General features: G+C 36.8%; 3 protein-coding genes across 4 annotated transcripts; 1 reads left to right on the plus strand and 2 right to left on the minus strand.

Annotated features, from left to right (window-relative positions):
• Positions 1–823: 823 nt before the first annotated feature.
• On the minus strand, positions 824–2568 carry LOC103933436 (CAX-interacting protein 4). Of its 2 annotated transcripts, none has more exons than XM_009343133.3 (2): positions 2411–2568; positions 824–2016 (listed from the first exon to the last, which is right to left on the minus strand). In XM_009343133.3, exon 2 carries the CDS (start codon positions 1992–1994, stop codon positions 1023–1025), a length of 972 nt encoding a protein of 323 aa, XP_009341408.1. In that variant the 5' UTR covers positions 1995–2016; positions 2411–2568; the 3' UTR covers positions 824–1022. The 2 variants fall into 2 exon arrangements, with proteins under 2 accessions (XP_009341408.1, XP_009341409.1); XM_009343134.3 differs by having other exon boundaries at positions 824–2029; positions 2411–2560.
• A 578-nt stretch (positions 2569–3146) lies between these two features.
• Positions 3147–7522, minus strand: LOC103933457 (putative xyloglucan endotransglucosylase/hydrolase protein 1). Its single transcript, XM_048569324.1, has 4 exons — positions 7396–7522; positions 3922–4022; positions 3640–3839; positions 3147–3519 (listed from the first exon to the last, which is right to left on the minus strand). Exons 1-4 carry the CDS (start codon positions 7520–7522, stop codon positions 3147–3149), a joined length of 801 nt encoding a protein of 266 aa, XP_048425281.1.
• A 4561-nt stretch (positions 7523–12083) lies between these two features.
• LOC103954307 (pentatricopeptide repeat-containing protein At4g11690) lies at positions 12084–14033 on the plus strand. Its single transcript, XM_009366122.3, has one exon. The coding sequence runs from the start codon at positions 12263–12265 to the stop codon at positions 13964–13966; it is 1704 nt and encodes a 567-aa protein (XP_009364397.2). The 5' UTR covers positions 12084–12262; the 3' UTR covers positions 13967–14033.

The following is a 14033-nucleotide window of genomic DNA, read 5'->3' on the forward strand; positions in this document are numbered from 1 at the left end:
AAACCCAAATCGTTAAAATTGGGCATTTGGGTGTTGCGGTGCTGTCGCTGGCGTGTGGCGACGATGCTGTTGAAGGCTGGCGGCAGGTGCTGCCGAAGGCTGGTGTAGCGGTTGTCGCCTGTCGCGCGCGAGAGAGGGTAAATCGGGAAAAAACGCAGAGAGACGATGACGGTGGGAAGGGGTACAAGGGGGTTAGTTTGGGTATTTTATTTTTCAAAAAATTGGGCCCAAAATAGGGGAAAAAAACGCCTATGACGCCTTAAGGTGTGCCGCCGCCGCGTGGGTGCACTCCGGCGACACCTTCCGTCCACTCTTGCAAAACTGAGGCGGCAACCCACACGTCCAGCCTCCGAGGCCGCCTAGGCGCGCCCCGAGGTGAGTATTTTAATACAATGGAACTAACACACGCACAAGGTGATGAATGTCGACGAATGCAGCGTGCCTGGATTTTACATGACATTTAGAGCTGAGAAAAATGGCAATAAGATAACAATTCTACATAAGATGATGCAAAATATCTTCACAAATGTATAATTTTGAAGTGCTAAAAACAATGTTGTATGCTTGCATATAAACTAGAAGATTGTCAGAAACAATCTAGAGCGACAAAGAACCCTAATTTGACAAAGATTAAAATACAGAACCTTCAAAACAAACCCTAATTCAACAAAGATAAAAATAGAGAACCTTCTAAACTAAATACGCAATCATAGAAAAACACATCGAAACAATCACAACTGATAAACGATAGGTAATGAGAAAAAGATGCATACATGATCACACGGTATGAAGTGTAGACACTTTTAACAGAAATCGCACAAGATTAAATACACATTACCAGATAAATTCCAACTTCTGAATCAGCAAAGTGACAGTTTCATCCCAGAAGGCAAAAGATCCAAACGCAACAGAAGCTTGTCCGAGCAAATTAACAGAAGCAATACAAAGGTTGCAAAAGCATATACTACATAGAATTCAATGACGTGCTGGTGTACACAGTTCAAATCCATTCCTAGATAGATTTACTCATCATCCTTGTGAAGGCGTTTGCTGCTTTTCTTCTCAGACCGCTTCCTGCCCCTACCTACCCGTGAATCATCATCAGAATCAGATGGTGTTGCTGCCTTCCTGCTCCTCCGACTGCGGTGTCTACGAGAATCATCAGACGAATCAGATTCAGAATCATCTGAATGCCGATGACTTCTCCTCCTCCTCTTCTCCTTCCTACTTTTCCTATGCTGCCGCCGACGCTCACCATCCTCATCCGAGGACTCATCCCTCTTCCTACGCTTCTCCTTCCTTTTTCTCTTCCTACCTTCATCTGAATCATCTGAATCATCAGCATATTTCCTCTTGCTGCTCCTCCTCTTCTTCGACCTTCCTCTCTTCTTCCTCTTCCCAGAATCTGAATCTGACCCATCATCATCTGAATCATCATTCTTCTTTTTCGACTTCTCCTTTTTACCAACCTTTAACCCATTTTTTTGAGCAATGATCTTCTCAATCTCTGAATCATAATCCGAATCCTCGCTCTCACTGTCTTCATCCTCATCCTCACTCTCCTCACTCTCTTCGACATTTTTACCACTGGTCCTACCAATCTTCCTCTTCAACCTAGCCAATTCTGATGCAACATCACCCTGAATCCCTTCAGGCTCTCTCTCCTTATCTTCCGTAACACTCAGAAAGTTCCTGCACTGAAACTTGAGGTGCCCAACACGGCCGCACCTGCTGCAAGACCCACGAGTCTCGTCAGCGCTGGACCCAGTTATACGGGCAAGCGCAAGGAGGCCCTGGAAGCTAGCATATGCATTCTCACCATCCGGTTCATCGTTCGACACATTGGGTTGCGCAGTGCTCTTGGTGTCATCTTTGTTGGGTGCATAGGGGTCATACCCAATTGCACTCTGCCATATACCGTGGGTCTGAAGGGCGGCACTACTGTGTACCCGATTGTTCGCGGGCATGCGAACCCTTCCCGCTGTAGCAGGCATCTTGAAATTCCAAGATCAAACCCTAAAGAGACAAACTAAATCAAAACTCTCAGAAACTACGACACCCACAAAACAATAACACACAAATTACTTGAAATAAATCGAATTTTCGATCAATACAAAACCCTACTGTTATTAAACTTAAAAGGGGTTCGATAACTCAACAATGTAATTCAAATTCTAGGGTTTTTAGAACTCCTAATAAAATGTCTAATTACAACCAGAGAGCAGAAATTAATGCAATAGAATCGAGTCGCGATTACAACAAATTACATAACAATTTCGAGCTTTTTGAAACAGAGAATCGAAAATTGTCCGTGCTATGGGATTTAAGTTTTAGGGTTTGTTCTACGTTGCAATTGACAAAGGAGAATCAAGGGAGAGCGAAAATTGAGATGGAAAGACTGAAGCTTTACCTTTGAATCGGAGAGGCGAAACGAAACGGAACGAAACTTGCCAAAGAGCGAAAGGAATTTGTGAAGCTGACTGAATATATCCAATATCATATCCGTTTTTATTTCAATTTTTTTGGCCGACATTGAACACCAATTGTCAATCGTCTTTTGTATGCTAAGAAACGTTGCCGTTTGGTTGCAAGGTATAGTATGATGCATTATTGGGCCAATTGTTTTGATTGGATTTGGACCTACCGAGTTGTTGAGTTTGATTTTTAGCAGTGCTATCACAAAGTTTTTATAACTCAATTGATTTAGAAAATTAAATTTAGGACTCAAAGTCTTACATAATTTTTTTACTTAGAAGTTTTAGATTCAAATTGCGTTAATGACAAATTTAACTAAACGTGAGAATTTATCCGTCAGACGTTTGTTCTCAACTAATATACTATTCGATTTCATTATACATTTCATTTTTCAAAGACGAATCCATTTCATGTAATTTTTTTTTTTTTTTTTTTGTCAAACATTTCATGTAATTTGTCTTTTATACAAATTCCAATTAATGATCGAAATATAAAAGAATTTAAACCTCCCTAAACAAAGTAGAAATAGTCAAACTCTGCTTTGGATCTTTGTTCAATTCAGGAAATGTACACATTTTGGTGCAGATAAAACCTTTACTTAATTATAATCATCAATTTATAATCACGCAATGTTTGACAAGATAAAACGTGATATAATGTGTTCTAGACTTCTAGTAGTTGATCTTGCATTCTGGGGTTGGACTGCTGGTTTTCGTGTAGCAGTCATATGTTAAGTACTTCCTTCTAACATGTTCATATGCATTTTGCTGATGCTGGTTTAATTCCCAGAACTCTTTTCTGTTCCACTCATAACGGAGACTATAGCATTCTCGAGGATTATTCAACTTCGCAGAACACCCATCAACGCCAAATCCTTGATAGTAGGCATGGAAAGGTCCTACACCCCAGTTAACTGCTTTTCCTTGGGATCCCCATGTTGCATTCCATATAGTGCCTTGTATTTCCATGGGTTTTGTTGGAAAAATCCCTTCAATACTTGGGCCATACTTCAACACTCTTATAGGGGTGCCATCCACAAATAACCTGAAAAATAAATTTTAGAAAGCGTAAATTAATGAGAATCTGTCACATACTTGATTGAAAAAATATCGCAAACTTAACCCGAATATGATACTGAAAGAAAATAATGAAAAGAAAGCTTACACTAATTGGTGTCGATTCCACAGAATTTGGTAAAAATGGAAATCTGCAGCAGAATCAAACCATAAAGCAAACTGCTGCTCTCTATGTAAGTTGCCATTGGAAATCACATTTGTGCTTAGCAGATAATGCTGTGTATCAGAACCTAAGAACTCAAAATCCACCTCATGTCGTTGCTCATCATCATTCGGTTGCGAAATTAACTGCCATAAAAACAAGTCAAAACTTGAGGTAGTAATGGCTAGAAAATGTGAATTGAAAAGAAGACGGGTATGGAGTTCTTACGTAGAAGGTTGTGATGATTCCAGTGGTCTTCTTAGCTGGAATCTTCAATTTAATACCAAAGAATCCAGGACCATATCTTTCTATGGATCTAAATCCAGTGCCTGCAATATGTAAAAAAAATGTTAGACCGTCAATTAAGTACAAGATAAACTGCAAACAAAGCTACACACACAGCTTTTTTGTTTTTGTTTAAAAAGGTACGTGAATTTTTTGCATGGGGGACATGAAATCACACACACACATGTATTCTAAGACAGTTAGGAAGAAGAATCTGAATGTTCGTCTATCGAAAGCACAATTTCATCGTTTTGGTTAAGAAGCTGTGTATGATCTGGGCTATATGAAACTTTGTAGTTAGTTGAAAGGGCACATCTCTAGTACCACTCGCGTGCCTACTACCATGACACATAAAGGTGAAAACAAAAACTGCTGCAAAGAAATTCACGTAAAACATTCTGAAGCTTGTGATCGATCGAAGACAAAAGAAAATTGAAGTTGGGTTTGTTGTATGATTCACTTTGTCTTTGGTGTACTGATATAGGAAAAACCCAATTTTGCTATCTTTATATTCAATTTTTTTTTTTTTTTGAGAAACGGTACGATATTCATTAAATAACGAAGAATACGTACAACCTAAGGATAGAGTGCATAATGAGTCTCGATAAAAATCTTGCCGGGAATTTCAACTCAGTCGAAGGGAAAAAGAGTGTCACACAACAATGTACCGATCCTCAGCTGAAACAATAAAGAAATCCTTCAAATTATAATTTCGTTTTTGAACATTGCACAAAGACATCCTTTTGGGATAGGCCATAATTGGACAACTAATCCATTTAAGTAATTCATAGATTTATAACCTTTTATGTAATTATTTGTATACAAAAGTGAATATGTACCATGAGCTGCTTATCTTTTGAGATGCATTTTCCCAAATATGTCAAATAATTAAGGTTCACGTTCAATGAATACAAAACGCAAACTAAGTTATACATTAATGTCCCAAAATTAATACAAAAGGTTTTACAGAAATTCATTTACACGTTTGTTATTCAAAATGAAATAATATATGTTTGACTGACTCTGAAAAATCAAACATTGAATATTTTGATGACAAAAACTATATGTATTACGAAAGTAGATAAAAGAAGTTAATCAAATACAGTATTTTTGTTAATAATTTTTCTAATAAAAGTTTAAGATCTTTGCCCCTCTGAATTTAGACATTTGAGTAGTTGATTACCTTAAAACTATGTTTTTAACAAATAAATATAGTTCTTAATTTAAAATAATTCCCTTGAGGATGACTCCCTTTCGTTAAAATGGAAACTTTATAGATGACTCCCCTTCGTTAAAACGGAAACTTTATGGTGTAACTTAATTCTATACATAAAGTATTATTTGTCTTTTTTTTTTTTTTTTATAAAACAATATATTTACATTAAAAGGTGGACGGAATAATTTGATCTCAAACTTGTTACGAGATTCAAACATAAAATTATTTACTGGTAAAGAGAAATATTATTAGAATATTGTATTAAACAGCATAAAGTATCATTTGTTAGGAATAGAATTATTATGCTCCAAAATGCGTGTCACATGTACGCTTTCCATTTACAATCTTTATATTCTTCAAATTCATTTGTAAATTTGTTTAGGAAAGTAACCTTCTTGCTTTGCAATTGGAAGAATAGCACACAACAACAAATAATCAATTAGAACATGACAACTGGATAATTGAGGAGTTTTTATTATTTATTATTTTATTATTTTTGAGCTATTGACGTGCTCTTTTATAAAATTTATGGTTGTTAGGGTGTTCTTTCTAATTTACTATTAAAAGGAATGGAAAGCGCATACATTAAAATTCAATTAAAAGAACACAAACCAAATCAAATTCTTATCGAGAGTTCGGTCAATGACTAAATGATTCACTACTAATTAACCATGAAGTTGTCCCAACTTAATCATTTGCATATCTAGCCACGTGCTGGGTTTCCTCACAAAAGATCTTGATACAATTAGGAGTGGAACCATTCCATATAACTAAAAACTTTCAAAAACTTTCCTACGTGAGACCCTATTCTCAAATAAATTCTCTTTCTCACACACTATGTCCGTGCCTCTTCGCCGTTATACATCAATTTCATCGTTGTTAATCTTCTTCTGCGTATACCGCTGTGCATGTTCTCTCTTGGCTCTGGATCCTAGCTACCTCTCATTCTCCCTGGTCTAGGATCGTCACTAGCTTATGAAGATCAAGATGATCCGAATTCTAACCAAAACAAGGAACGAGCAGGTTCAGGAAACAATGCATTGATATATGGCTCGATCGCCAGGTAAGTGTCCAGGTGTCCTTACTATTACAGATCATCATCTAGACTGGGAGATTTATATGGTCTATATTATTGTACTTGTAATATTTCTCTTAATGTATGTTTTAAATATTAAAATTGTCCATTAATCTTATTTAAGGCTTATAGTAAAAAGAATTGTTACTTGCACTTTAAAAATCTCATTTTGCACTCCTCATAAGTGTATTTTTATTTATAAATATATAAAGTTTGGAGAGAAAAATGAGAATTTTAGAATGCCAATAATAATTCCCATTGTAAATATGAGATTTTGATTTTATTCTGTTAAGCTTTAAAACACTATCGCCATCTGGTAACCCTTTACAATTTTTTTCCATAACTATTGTGGAAAACAATAACAACAAATAGATATTTTAATTTTTATGATTTGAGAATGAATTTGTCAGTCTAATTCAAGAATGATTGTCTAAGAAAGAAAATATATTAAAAATAATATGGAAACGTGTTTGGTAGTAAAGTTTTATCAAACGACAATGTTTTCTTTATTTTTATTCTTTAATTTCCACTTCTATTCTTGAAAATGTCAATTTTTCATTCATTACGCCGAAACATTTTCTTTCAAATTTGGTTGTTCTAGAAAATGCACACTAGCACATTTTTACAAACCGTTCAAATGTATGTTTTTTGTATTACTATATAAATCATCTCTTACAATTAGTTTAATTTCTGAATTTAAGCCACTAACCTAACCGTAGAGTGTGATATGTAGTAAACTCCGAATTAGAATCCTAGCTTATGAAAGTTTGTTCATTACATTTTTGCAAGGGTAAACCAAATAATCCACGTAGTGATAGATTCTTGCAAGCTTACTTAGTTTGGTCAAACGTCCACTATATGGTGGCTACCAACCCCAACTTTAAAGCTTTACCTTTTTTCTTGTTTTTTTTTCCTTTTGTTTTTCATATAAAAAATAAAAAATAAAAAATAAAATAAAATAAAATAAAAAAGCTTTACCTTTCTAATATTTTTCTGGCCCCTTTTCTTGTTTTTTTTTTTTTTAAAAAAAAAAAGCTTTACTTTTCTTATATTTTTCTCGCCTTTTACTTTAGTCTCCCAATTGACAGCTTCATAACTTGAAATCCTCTTGTAAACGAGTATCCACCCATGTTATCCGCGGCTCCTCCTCCGCTTCCTCCTCCTCTTCCTCCTCCTCCTCCTCCTCCTCCATCATCAATAGCATCAGAATTAGTACACATAATATTGCGAGTAACCTTGCCCTTAAGCATCATCTATGTCTTTCTACTGTACTGTAAAAGGCAAAATAGCCCAACTGATGAACAAACCCAAGATCTTGAAGCACAAACACCAGAACAAGCCTCGACGGTTTTCACATATACAAGGAATAGTTGCCGAAGAAGTGAAGGCTGTACTTGTAGTGATCAAGATCAGGAGTATTGTTCAATTTGCTTCGAGGAGTTTAAGGATGGGGACGTATGCCGGCTGACCACGTGTAACCACATGTATCACCAGAAATGCATCGACGAATGGCTGCCAAGGAATAGGCACTGTCCCCTTTGTCGTGCTTCTGTTTGCGGTGCGTGTACTCGGAATTGTGGCTAGTCAATATCCAAAGAATCAAAGACGCACCAACCAAGTATGGTATTAGTTCTGTAGTTTCTTCAAGGGTTTTGCGCAATATCATTAGTCTTAATTGAGTTTCTATATTGTGGTAATTACATTAATATTATATTTTTGTTTTGGTAAGTCCAATGATGATTGAGATAAATTTTTGTTGCTGTTGATGAGGTTGTTTGGTAACTTTGGTTCGATGCAAATAAATTTTTTTCACAAGCGATAATATTAGTAGATTAAATTGTTTGTTGTTAAGAGAAGAGGATCGTAGGGATCAAATCCACATTAGGGTGCATACTCATATAATTGTTTCCACTAATACAGTGAAGGGTCATTGCACGGTTCAATGCAAGTCATGGACATGGACATGTTGGTAAGCATAATATATCTCACATACAAGAAGTACCACAATAATTGGCAAGTTGTGGAGGGTTCATTGAGGCTTTTGAAATAAAAATGCACAATTGGTGCATCTTGTAATGATTTTTAAGGATCTTTTGGCATCTAAAGAGCTAAAAACTATAGAATTATGACTCCTTGTATTAACCTCATATAATGTTTACGATATAATTACAATATGAAATTACATTCTTATAGTTAAAGAAAAGATTCTGAATTAATTAAATTTATTTTCACACACTCCCTGCCACAAACCAAACAAGCCTGATTGGATGAGTTTGGAGCAAAGAACACCATGACAAGGCTGATGAAGAGCTTTAGTAAGCAGATCAGAAGGTTGATCAACACAAGGTCTGATGTTGCTGTTGAGAGATCTGAGGCAAGAAGGAGGGCCATGGGTCCTGCTGTTGGTGTTGGTTCTGCACTGCAGGCAAGACTTAACAAAAATTATTGTAATTGTCTAGAACCCTCTCATCCCCTCAATAACAATAATAATTTGTTTTTTTAGAAAAAAGGATTGTCTAGTTTGCGTGGTATACATTTCATGCAAAGGGGAGCTAGGAGTCAGCACGGTGCAGTTTGGTCCCAAACTATACACTGAACCAACAATGATACAACATCTAAGCCTCAAACTAATAGCATAAGTGACCAAAACCTGTTAGTTGGTGATCAGTTTAGTTATCGTTGGTTTTATCTTCATAAACAATTTGTTAAAGAGTCCTGATAATCTCACCCCATTGTCCTATTTTCCTATCCATATTTTAATAAAAATCTCAAAAGTATTAATAACATGTTTATAATTTTAGAAAAAGACTTTTAAACCCCTACCCCATTTCTCCCCCATCGTCTCTCTTCGTCTCCATTTCTATGTTCCGTTTCATCTCTCTCTTCTCGGCTTCTACACCGACCACCACGGCCTAAAGCACAAAGGATCAGGAGGAGCACAACAAAGTTGTGTTAGTGAAGGAAGGGCAAGAGGAGTGCTCCTCTCCCCTGGGGCAAGTCACTTCTCGTTTGGGGCTTAAATTTCAATTTCCATTGAATTTGAATGGTTGTGGAGATTACGAGCGTCATCACAGTTTTAATTAACTTTTTAATTTGTTTTTCTTTTTAATTACCCCGACCTTCATTGCTTGATGGTTGCTACAAGTGCAAGTGACTTGTTGCAGTAGTACAAAATCTAGAGGTACATAGCTTATGGACAAGATTGAGAAAATGGAATTGGATTCTGGGATTTTGGGTTGGTTGATTGACGCGTTTTGCTACTAAAGGAAGTTCCAAGGGAGATTGGAGGTGGAAACAAGATAACGATGGTGTGGTGCTGGTGCTGTGATAATGGTTTTGCAGAAATGCTGGAACTTTGAAACTGATCTTGAATTAATGATGAAAATTTTGAAACTAATCTTGGAGAAGTGCTTAGATTTTGAAATTGATATTGCAGAAGTGCTGGAATTTTGAAACTGGTCTTGTAAAATATTGGAATTTTAAAGTTGATCTTGCAGAAGTGCTGAAAATTTTGAAACTGAGTTTGCAGTTTGAAATTACTCTTGCAAAAGTACGAGATTTTTTAAACTAATTTTTCACAAATGGTGGGATTTCAAAATTGATATGCATAAGTGCTAATTTTCAAACACATCTTACAAAAGTGTTTGAATTTTGAAACAAATCTTGCAGAACTGCTAGAATTTTGAAACTGATCTTGCAAAAATGCTAGAATTTTAAAACTAATTTTGTAGAGGTGCTCAAATTTTGAAACTGATTTTGCATAATTGCTGGAATTTTGAATATGATCTTGCAGGATTGTTGGGATTTTGAAACTAATTTTGCAAAGGTGCATAGATTGTGAAATTGATCATGTAAAAGTGCATAGAGTGTAAAATTGATCATATAAAAGTGCATAAAATTTTGTAACTTATCTAGCATAGAAGTGCCTGAATTGTGAAACTGATTTTATAAAAGTACTAAAATTAACTTTTACGAATCTAAAATTACTTCGAAGTTTTATCGATTGTGTCGGTTTATAGTTTTGGCTTAGTTAACAATCCTATTGTGGCCACGGCTCAAATTCTAAAATTTTAGTTTGATTGCTTTTGGGCTAAGTTTGTTTGGTTCTGTATTTTTGTCTCTTCTCGAAATAATTAAAAAATAATGGAGTTCATGAAATGTACATTGTGTTTTTATTTCTATCTGTAAAGGGTGCAGAAGAGGCATGAGTGTATACATAAATCACATCCCATCACATATAGGTATTATCCTTACGTTATTCGGATTGCTAATATGTTAACTTACCCACACACGCACCCCTCCAACGGTGTACCCTGTAGCTTCAAAACCCTAGATTAGAAACTTTCCCTTTCTTCTTTTCTTTTCCTTATTCCTTTAGGACTTACCAATACAATTTCCTGAAGTACTATATAATTTGTAGCAATCCTTGATCCTTGTACGCAAAACAGCAACGACTCCTAACTTGAAAGGTATACAGATCAACTACAGTGGCATACGTTTTCACTCACATAACCTCGCCATGGTGTCGGCTGCTCCGACGCTTCCTCCTTCTCCACCACCTTTACTGCCACCAGCAGCACAAGTTCAGCCACTGCTCCTACTCGCCATACTCATCCCATTAGTAGCCATACTTATATTTTTGATCGTCAAGACCAATGTCGACCAACGAGCTAATCAAACGCACGACATCGAATCCGGAACATTAACCCAAGTACTAAACCCAGGAGGAAGAAGACGAGTCCGAATTAAGCCGTTGCGGCAAATGTGTTTCGGTATACCTTTCTTTTACCGACTGGACAAAAAAATAGGAATTTGCGGCGATGAATGTGTAATTTGCATGGAGGAGTTCGACGAAGGAGACAAGTGCCGGGTTCTTAAGTGTAAGCATACGTTTCACCAAGAATGCATCGAGAAGTGGCTTGCTACGGCCAGCAAATGTCCGATTTGTTGTAATTCTGTTCTTTGTTGATATTTTGTAGTTCCAAAATTAATTGCTCGAGAATTTTGTTTAATTGTGTTAGTTCTTCGTCCACAACGCCTTCTTTATTATTGAGGAGAAAGTACATCTTATTTTGTTACCAAAAAAGTAGAATTTATACGTGAAAAATAAAATTATGTGTGGTTAGTGTGTGTGTGTGTAAATATATTAGCTTGATTTGCATTGTTTAAGTCAGAATTTCATTCGTTTGATCACGAAGAAAAAGGAAGACAAGGTATACATATACATACGGTTTGCCTCTATAACAACTTAAAATTTTAAACTAAATACTGTTGTCTAATATGCAGTACTGACAAAACTTGAGAGGCTTTCCAGTACGATTGTTAAATGATGACGTGAAAAAAATATGTGGTCCATGTTTTTGCTAAAGGGCTAATCGGGCGGCAGGCTAGAACTTAACACCAAGAAGGTGGGTCTAGGAGGATTAGACGGATTTAATAAATTTATTATATATCATATAACTAAGTGTCTATTTACCTTTTAAAAGAACAATACTTGTATTGAAAATTTGAGAATATTAAAATACAAAATAGAAGAATGCATATATTATAAAGTACTACAATTTATTGAAAGCAAAACATGACAAAAACTTTAGCATATAATGGTTATAATAAGTATTTATTATAAAACATGGGCGATTTTTTTTATTGTAATAAAAAAATACATGAATGATTACAAATAAATATTTATCATAAAATATGAGTATTATATTAAAGTTTAAGATTTTTTTTTATGCATAATGTAACATTAATTTTCTTGATAATATTATAAAAACACTATATCAAAATTAGAAGATATCAAAAAATTCACTGGGAGTCCCACTATCAAAATATTCTCCAGAGCATTTCTCTTACCCGAATCGTTGGGCTATAGTCACCATAAGCCGTTTTGTAAGCGGGTTTGACGCGGCTCACTTTGCGATGGCCATGCAATAACTACCAAATCCAAGTTCCTGATCGGAAGAAGGCAGATCAAATAACGACGTTGCCGGAAAATGTCGCTAACGAGGGAAGCTCAGCTCCTGATTCAAAAAATGGTTAAAAGCCCGCCACTAAAAGCCTTCTCAATCTTCAACTCCTCCATCCTCCGCGGCTTCCATCACACCCATCAATCCATTTCCTTCATTCTCCACCAGCTCCTCGCCTCCAACTTGATCTCCCACGCCCAGTCCCTCTTCCTCCAAGTCCTCTCCGGCCGCCTTTCCTCACCGTTCTTCACTCCCTGCTCCCTCCTCGGGCACTTAACTCAGCCCAATCTGAATCCAACCTCCGTCTGCGGCCATCTATACGAAGCAATAGTCAATGCCCATGTTCAATCTCAGTCTCCGGAGCAAGCCCTTTACTTTTTGAAGCAGATGGTTGAGCAGGGCCTCGTTCCGAGATCGAACACTTTCAATAATCTGTTGGGGTTTCTCGTGAAGGCGAAAGATCACGGAAAAGCGTGGCGGGTTTTCGATGAGTTTAAGGGCAAAGTTGAATTGGATGTGTATAGTTTTGGGATAGTGATGAAAAGTTGCTGCGAGGCCGGCAATTTGGATAGGGGATTTGAGCTTTTGATTGAATTAGAGGGATTGGGTTGGGCGCCGAATGTTGTTTTGTACACTACATTGATCGATGGATGCTGCAAAAATGGCTATTTGGAGCGTGCCAAGAAGATGTTTTGTAAAATAGAGGAGGTTGGTTTGGTTGCTAACCAGTATACTTACACTGTTTTGATTCATGGGTTTTTCAAGAAAGGGTATAAAAAAGATGGGTTCGAGCTCTACGAGAAGATGAAAAGTAATGGGGTTGTTCCGAATGTGTGTACTTATACTTGTTTGATCAATGAGTGTTGCAGTAATGGGGAAGTGAAGAGAGCCCTGAAACTGTTCGATGAAATGCGTGAAAGAGGGGTGGCTCGCAATGTGGTAGCGTACAACACCGTGATCGGTGGGTTGTGCAAGGAAATGAGGATTTGGGAAGCTGATAACTTTGTGAATCGGATGAAGAGGGAGGGTATTAGTCCGAATGTAGTTACGTACAATGCGCTGATTGAGGGGTTTTGCAACGTCGGAGAGTTGGGCAGGGCTTCGAGTTTATTTAATCAGTTGAAGTCAAGTGGACAGTCTCCAACTTTGGTGACTTACAATGTTTTGATTCAAGGCTTTGCTAGAGCACAAAATTCTGCAAGAGTTTCCAATTTGGTGAGAGAGATGAGCGACAGAGGCGTTTCTCCTTCAAAAGTGACATACACAATCTTGATCGATGGCTTGGTTCGATCTGGTGACACAGAAAGAGCATTTCAGATATTCTCTTCCATGGAGAAGGCCGGAGTGGTGCCCGATGTTTACACCTACGGTGTCTTGATTCATGGGTCATGCACAAAAGGTGATATGAAGGAAGCATCGAAGCTGTTCAAATCAATGAGTGACAAGCATTTGAATCCAAATGATGTCATATTCAATATGATGATTCATGGTTACTACAGAGAAGGTAGCTCTTACAGGGCACTGAGGCTGCTCAAAGAGATGAGAAGGAACGGAATGATTCCGAATGTGGCCAGCTACAGTTCGACCATTGGAGTTCTCTGTAATGATGGGAAGTGGGAGGAGGCTGAAATGCTGCTCAAGGACATGACAGAGTCAGGTTTAAAACCACCAGTTTCCTTGTATAATTTAATATCTCGAGTGAAATTTAATAAGACATTGGTGAAGTTATGAACGTTTGAATGCAATCCCAATTTCCAGAACTGTCCATAAGAAAGGTTCATATGTCTCGTTCAAAAGA

Source organism: the organism of the source record quoted next, unplaced genomic scaffold (genome assembly GCF_019419815.1).
Source record: "Pyrus x bretschneideri cultivar Hongxiangsu unplaced genomic scaffold, Pyrus_bretschneideri_v1 Contig5, whole genome shotgun sequence".
Taxonomy (NCBI): Eukaryota; Viridiplantae; Streptophyta; class Magnoliopsida; order Rosales; family Rosaceae; genus Pyrus; species Pyrus x bretschneideri.